This window comes from Leptinotarsa decemlineata, unplaced genomic scaffold, assembly GCF_025532065.1.
Source record: "Leptinotarsa decemlineata unplaced genomic scaffold, Ldec_3_MD MMD2_tig00000576_RagTag_RagTag, whole genome shotgun sequence".
In the NCBI taxonomy this organism is placed as follows: domain Eukaryota; kingdom Metazoa; phylum Arthropoda; class Insecta; order Coleoptera; family Chrysomelidae; genus Leptinotarsa; species Leptinotarsa decemlineata.
The window spans coordinates 11,358,802-11,366,861 of NW_027412551.1; the positions used below are offsets into that span (position 1 = coordinate 11,358,802).

General features: G+C 38.0%; 1 protein-coding gene across 1 annotated transcript; it reads right to left on the reverse strand.

Annotated features, from left to right (window-relative positions):
- Positions 1-235: 235 nt before the first annotated feature.
- LOC141481950 (uncharacterized) lies at positions 236-7,385 on the reverse strand. Its single transcript, XM_074174442.1, has 2 exons — positions 1,139-7,385; positions 236-1,075 (listed from the first exon to the last, which is right to left on the reverse strand). Exons 1-2 carry the CDS (start codon positions 1,570-1,572, stop codon positions 364-366), a joined length of 1,146 nt encoding a protein of 381 aa, XP_074030543.1. The 5' UTR covers positions 1,573-7,385; the 3' UTR covers positions 236-363.
- Between the last annotated feature and the right edge of the window lie 675 nt (positions 7,386-8,060).

The window sequence follows — 8,060 nt, forward strand, 5'->3', positions numbered from 1 at the left end:
ATACTTGAATGGATAAAATACAAATGAAATATACTTGTCGATTTCACTATGAAACATGTCTATTTTTTTATTTTTTAAATTTTCTTCACATGAAATTATTTACAAGTGATTAGAGAACACAAAAATTGATGTGAGGTATTTGTCTAGAAGAACTTGGAATTGAAATAAAAAAATAATAATGATAATAAGAGGAAGTGAAGAAAAATGCTCCAACCATCGCATTGTTCAATGTGTACCAAACCAAAAAACAGTGTACACCCTTTATTTCACTTCCTTTTCCTTTATTCAATATAAACTTAACAAATATAAACTTAAAACTACCATAATTAAATACTCCTAACTAACCTAAAACTAATCTTACATTTACACTTCATCTACAAAAAGAGTGTCCATAACTGTCACTACTTTTTTGTACAGCTCTATCGAAGAGGTCTTTGCTTTACACCTTTCCTGCAGAGATGCATAATTCCGATCTATTTCGGCCATTTCCTTTTGGAGTTCCCTCCGTCGGTTATCCATTTCAGCCATTTGTCGCTTCATGGTAACCAACTCGGCCTCGCTAGATCGGGCAGCTCGTTCTGCTTTCTTGCATCTCTGCAGAAAAACACTCATCTTTTCACTAACCTCTCCGATAGGCTGTGGCACCAACACCTCAGGATCCGCCGGTGTCGCTGGCAGCGGTGGTAGTCGCGTCACCAACGGCGACAATATCACCAACTCCGGAGAAGGACTCCTCGGAATTTCCACTGCTGCTGGTGCTGCTGCTGGTGTGGAGGCCCTCTTACGAGAGGTCGAAAAACTACCTGCATAAGGATTAGTCCTATTGCAAGTAGCTCGGTACTTTGAAATAGGACCAACCTTTGCTGCAGGTCGTTGGCAAACCTTCTTCACAGCCCTGACTTCCTCCTCCTCCTCGAATAAGTCAGGGCTAGAAGATCTGCACCTAACTCGCGAACGCGAAGTGGTTGGCTGGTCAACCGTCACCGCTCTCGAAGATGCTGCCTCCTCCTGGTCAGCGGACACCGGCAGAATAGACGCCACAGCATTATTCACCTCCTGTGTATTGGTTGCCATTCTGAAAAAGAAGAAATAATACAAAGTTAGTTGATATAAAAAATAACATTCCTAATTTACTTACTCAAATATCAAGTTGGTCGTTGGAACGTACTGCCTTGTTGTGGAGTGGACTGCTCTCGATGAGATGACTTCTCGAACTGAATGTTGTGGAGTGCTCTCCGGAGGGTATCGACTTCGATGCGTGAGCGGTGGGAAAATGGTGGGAGCGCACATGCGCGATGAGGGTAGGGGTGTACATGCGCAAATGTTGGGAGTCGGGGGGGCGGGGCTTCGGGGAGGGGAGGGGCGGGGCTTCGGAAAGGGGGCGGGGCTTCGGAAAGGGGCGGGGTATCCGAAAAGTTGGTGGCGACGGGGGGGGGGGGGGGGGGGGGGCGTGGCCCTAACGGGCCCCGCCCACTGCCTGGGCTCCGCCCAGGTGGGTGGGGCCTCCGGCCCCAGGTAGGCGGGACATCTGGAGAGACATCTACGCCCTCTTCGCGCGCGCGTTCGTAACATAATATGCAACCGAACACCTAACCTAACGTATTAACGTATTAACGTAACCTAACCTAGTACGCTAACCTACCGCTATGCAACCGAACACCTAACCTATCGTATGTATTAACGTAACCTAACCTAGTACGCTAACCTACCGCTATGCAACCGAACACCTAACCTAACCTAACCTAACCTAACCTAACCTAACCTAACCTAACCTAACCTACAGTAACTATTAACCTAACCTAACGAGGGAATACTAACCTAACACCTAACCTAACGTAAGTATGCAGCTAACCTAACGTAGCTATTAACCTAACCTAACGAGGGAATACATTCACCATGTTGGTTCCATTAATACATCATCAGTTGGTTTTGGTTTTGGTTGTATTATTCTATGATTTGGATTAATGTTCAGTCCTGGATATCCCAGTCCACCTGATGATGATGGCCTGACTTTATAGTTTCTCTCCAAAACTTCTTTATGGTTTTTCTCCAATACTTCAACTCTCTGTTCCAGTACATCATACTTTTTCATTGTAGTCCCTGTTATGTTTGACATAGCATCAAATTTTTTATTTGTAGACGCTGTTATGTCAGACATTTTTATGTCTACATCACTTGTAAGTTTGTCAAATTTACGAGTGAAAGTTATCCGAGCCTCTGCAATTTTATCGTTAAATGCTTGCCGGGCGTCCCGAGCAATATTGCCTATTGTGGATTGTATTGCAGCTTGTAGGGCTAGAAGTATAACTTCCTTTGCTCCATTAATTTCCCCCTCAAGATATGATACAGTTACACAATCACTCTTGTCAATTGGTTCACTTGTATTTTTCAATATTTTCCTTTGCATGTCATAATGACCATCTTTTGTTAATTTAAAACCATTCCCAGGAGGACCTCGAATGACATTACCACCCCATTTTCTTTTTCTACCAAACTTATCGATTGTTTTAGACATTGTGCACTCTACGATGATTCTCTTCAAACTGATATTTCTGTCATTTACATTATACTATATATTGCAGTAATTGATTAGGGAAATAGAAATAATACAAATAAAATTTTAATCATTTTATATTCATTACAGTAATACATATACATACATACATAATACATTAATATCACATTACTTCTATCATATATTATTAATTATAAATGGCTACATAAATATCAATATTGAATTTTCCGGTTTTGAAGATATTGAATGATATTTCAATCATTGATCTCGGCAGATAATAAATTAATCAATTGATCCAATGGAGTCTCCTGAGATTGTGATTGTTGAATAATATTACTTATCCAACGAATGTTCTCATTTGGATCGTTTTCATAAAATTCAATATCATTATGACCCCAAGGAAGAGTGTGGGTAGTATTCGGAATGATAAATCGTTTATCATCGTGATATGATAATGCAACTTTATTTTTTAATTCAGTATACATATCATGTAACACGCTTCTAAATGAATTCATCTTTCTGAATATCATACCACCTTGTTCGACGATTTTTTGATAATCTTCGCATGTCAATTCATTCTTTATTACAGATCGTTTAACCCCTTTGGCTTTCTTAAATTCACCATCAACAGATTTCACATAATATGCTTTAGCACCTGTACCATAAAAACTCATGATTGGATCATTTGGAAATTCATCTTTGAAGTTACCCAAGACTGAACTTGTTACTGGAATATTGAATTGGTTAACTATACTGTAATTGGATGTATCAAATCTACTTATGTTAGTTTTTATGAATTCATAAAAATTTTCTGTGTTTACTTTAAGAATGAGCGAGTCGGTATCTGTGTAAAGTAAAGAGACATTTTCATCAAAGTGTTGTTTGATGCATCCATAGAAAAAGTCATACATGACTGTTTTAGATAATTCTAATATGGAAAATCCCAAATATAATGGTTTATCGTAATGAACCTTCACTCTACCCAATTGAATGGCAACGAAATTATCAGTGAAAATTGAACAATTTTTGAAATTTGGTTTGGCTATGAGAGTGCTGGCACCTATATTTTTCTTTATATTTTCCCAATGTGTAACGAGTCTAACATCAATTCGATTATCTACATTCTCCATTGTCTTTCCATACACCGCATTATTCATTAGTTTATAGAAATCTTTAACAGATTTGTTGTTAGACCTATTACGCATTTCAGTATTAAGATCTATATAGGGTTTCATCCAGCATGATTGTTTGAATTTCAATACTCTATGTGTATTCATTACAATCAATCCATTTTTGACAGCTTGCTGTAGATTCCTATAATGAACAATATATTTTCTTTTATCATTCAAATTTGGAATTAATTTGGGAATTTTCGATTGTGTACGAGGTGGTATTATTTTTTCGACTAAAAATGGAAGGTCAGAATGTTTATCATGCAACTCTTGTGGATAATGAATGTCCACTTCAAATACATACCCATACGGACTATCAGTACTCACATCCATCACATCGAGATTAAGAATTTCATTTGGTGTCAACCATGTAAATTCACTTGTTGGTAGAGGTTGTGACATACTGTGACCGTATAGATTTGTTGCATCTAAATATGTAATGAATGTGGAAGGTTCGTTGGGATTATAATTGGGTAAAAATCTATTATTTGCTATATGTTTCCTCTCGCTACATTGACTAATTCCACCTCGTATACCTTTTTGAAAAAAGTGAATCATATCAATGTCAGTTAGTAATTCCAATTCAACATTAGTGAACTTCAACATGGCATCCCATGATAATCCAGGTGCAGTGTAATATTGTGCCGGATCTAAGTTATATATCTCTAAACTTGTGGTGCGGAAGTTTTCAAAAATATCACATAGTAGCAATACATCCGACTTCAAATACAAATCAGAGTATTCCCCCAAATTCTGACACTCGAATAAATTCCAAACTTTTCTAGCCCTATCATAATCAGTTTCCGATATATGTTCACAATTGAGTGTGTCATAAAACTGATTTTTTGTCGGAAGTAATGGATAATTCAATTTGTCAATGTCATCAACAAAACTATATGGAAATACACCTTTCTGTCTCATCAAATTGAATTTCTCAATTTGTGGGAAATGTTTGTGCATCTCCAAACATTGATCGGAGGTCAAGTTTGCACCCAACTTCTCCAACGAATTAGTCATAAATTTATAACTATCGATAAATCTCATTTTGAGATAATTCTTCCTAACCACACCATCTTTATCGGTATAGCTGTGTGTAAAGAGATGCTTCGTGAAAGATATATATTTCTCTTTAGTTTGCGGGATAACATCAACTTTCTCTTTATTCCTATACAATTCTTTTATGAATAAATGACAATCATAACCACTTAAATTATGAAAAATGATAGGTATGAAGTTTGGTATTTTGAAATTTAAATTACATTTCGAGTGAGCGGCATGTGATCTTTTCTTTCCTGTGACATGACAATGATCTCTTACTTTGACGTCACCATCAGTAAATGCTTTATTACATATACCACAAGTTCTGGCTGCAACAAACTGTTCTTCTTCTTCGACAGTTTGTGTATCCATTGGTTTAGGGTTTCTGAGATGATTTTCATGTATCTCTTTCAAATCATCTTCAATGCTACTCACAAATTTCTGAGCTGCATCTACACCCCTATATGTAACAAATTTTGTCAAATCATCATTATATGAACACTTTATCAAATAAGCAAATGAATATGGGGCATGTTTGAATGTTTTAATCGTGTATGAACTTCCAGGATTTGGCTCATTCACATGAATCGGTTTAAGCACTGATTCAAAATCAGCATACACTACAAATGGCACCCTCATTTGCCTCTCAAAGTTTTCAAACATTAGTTTATTTTCCGCAACCATTCTACCATATTTATTGATCTTTAAATTAGTAGTTGGTGTTGTGGTACTAATGTGATTACAATCATACATATTATGACGTAAAAGCAATCTCTCATCAGAAAAATATATCAAACATCCGTCACAAAAATATTTTTTCTGTCTATGAGCTGATAGTTGATTAGAAACTAATCTTGAAAGATCTTTGATCCAACAATAGTGACCATTACCGGAGTCATCAGTTATAAACAACAAATTGACATGTCTCCGGAGTCTTCTCTGTGAGTATCGCAATGGACCAATCACTTCATACTTCATTTTACCCTTCTCAAATGTACTCTCTAAACCGTAAACATTAATTGAAATATCATTCCTATCTTCGAATATTTCGATACTCTTATTATTAACTTTAACCGGAAAATCCATACCTGTGACATCTAAAACAGTGGAAAAATGTGGATATGACGTAAGTTCGGACACTCGACTATCTGCAGGATATAATGCTGATGTTATAGCCCAAGCAAAACAATATTGATCTTCATTACGAACATTCACAACAGCTTTCTTCCATTGAATACATTGAGGCAGCTTCACATATGAACGTCCTTCCAGTGGACTGTATTTATTAATGTTGACCTCGAGAAACAATATTTTTTCACAAGTCCAACCTGAATTATAAAAAAAAAAAAAATATTACTATTCAATCTTATTGAAATTTTTAAAAAATAAATACCTGAGTCACGATCCTGGAACTCAGTCGTTTGTGCCACAATTACATCACGGAATCCATCAAAAACAGCATTCAAATCTGAAGATTGGTCCACTATTTTATTTTGGGAATTAAATGACTTCGTGTCCCTCGAATCATCAGTCTGAAGAATATAATTCCCAAAAACTTCCATATTCACCTTGATGCTTTTATGGATCCTGATGGCTGATTCCAGTAATTCAATGACCTTCTGCCTAATCTTATTGAAAAATGAAATGTAGTCACTGGTTACAATCGAACTCTCCACCCTGTATGTAGCAATGCGGCAATTGAATGCATTCGTTATAATTTGAACACCGTCAGACAATTGAACACATGCATTATTTTTATGACTCATGGTTCTTCGGTGAGAATTCACTTGGCTCATAGGAATTGTCACATTACAACAATTGCACGTATACATAGGTGTTGCATTATCCACTCTCACCCGTTTCACTGCAGGCCCTCCTTGGCAACTCTGGAGCTGATGCCGACGAAGATTATCACTACGAGTGAAAGATTTACCACAGTCACAGGAATACATTTTATATAATAGTTCTCACTAACTCACTTGATGTAAACTGACATAGCCAACACTCGTACGCTTCTTAAATACACTCTGATAGGACCCGTCAAGACGTCATAGCCAACCCCACTTCTCAACTACATGCGCCAAGATTACCTCCCAACTGAATGCGATAACAGATGTCGATATACGAGCAAGCAGTGGTCGTTGCGGTCTCGGAGAGGGTAGACGCTAGGCAAACAGTCCTCGGCTGCCGTTGTGTCACCATCGATAGCGGGGCTAGAGCGAACCTTCATCGCTTCAGGAGAGGTGAGGGCAGACCGATGAATACGCATTACTCTGCCACACGTCGTGGAGTGAACATGTCGCTCTCTAGCCGTTGAACGGTTATTGCTGTGACGTCACTCCACTACTAACTTGGTGCCCTAACACCGATGGAGCATTTATTACTTGGAGGATCTTCGAAGTATGCAGACGTATGTTTGTACATAGACAAACAAGCACATGATGAAACCCTGTACCGTGCATTCTCCTACACACACACATAAACACACAAAATCTCATATGAAAAAAAAATCTGAACGATCCATGCACCAGACACTTCAAGGTCACAACGCCTTGACTTCACTGCACAACAAAAAAAACTTCACCAAACAACAACCAATAAAAAAAGCAATTAATACGTCATAGTGGTGGGGGGAGGCCGAGAATCAGCTGTAAACAACTACTAACGCAATAACAATCTCTTGATGCTGACCTTTATCAGCAATTCACAAGTCTGTAAAAATAATTGTGAGCTGTTTTGTTTCTTTAAGTAATTCTTATGTTTATGGATGTGTTCAATCTGAAAATCAAGTTAGGTACTGTAATGAAGTTGCACTGCATTTTAGTTTTGGAAAAACACGAGCATAAAACTTCTTCATTCAATGACATACAGATGAACGTGAAATAGTCATTTAGTGTCTTTTCAGTTCAAATGATTGAAAACGTCTGCCTGTTCTGCTCGTCGATCTCAGGGATGTGCCTGGGTGTGACTATACAGGGTGAACGCCTGAACATGGCACCCACCTTGAAAGGACTTGCTTTTAATGCCCTCTATTGGGAGAGGACATATTCTGCTGAAGGTCCAGTTGAAGTCCGAATGGTGGCCCCGCGGTTGATACCATCCTTGCCTAGATACACTACCTCGATTCTTCCAAGCTTCCATACTATGGGTGGTTGGTTCTCCTCTTCCATCAATACGATAGTTTCCGTCTCTAATTGTTGTTGAGACGTTTTCCATTGGAGTGTTTGGTGAACTCTTTGCTCCATCTTTCCCAAAAATGCTGAGTGATTTGCTGCATTCTTTCATATGATGACAATTGGTTTTGTGGTACGGTTCTCAAATCTGCATCTGCTACC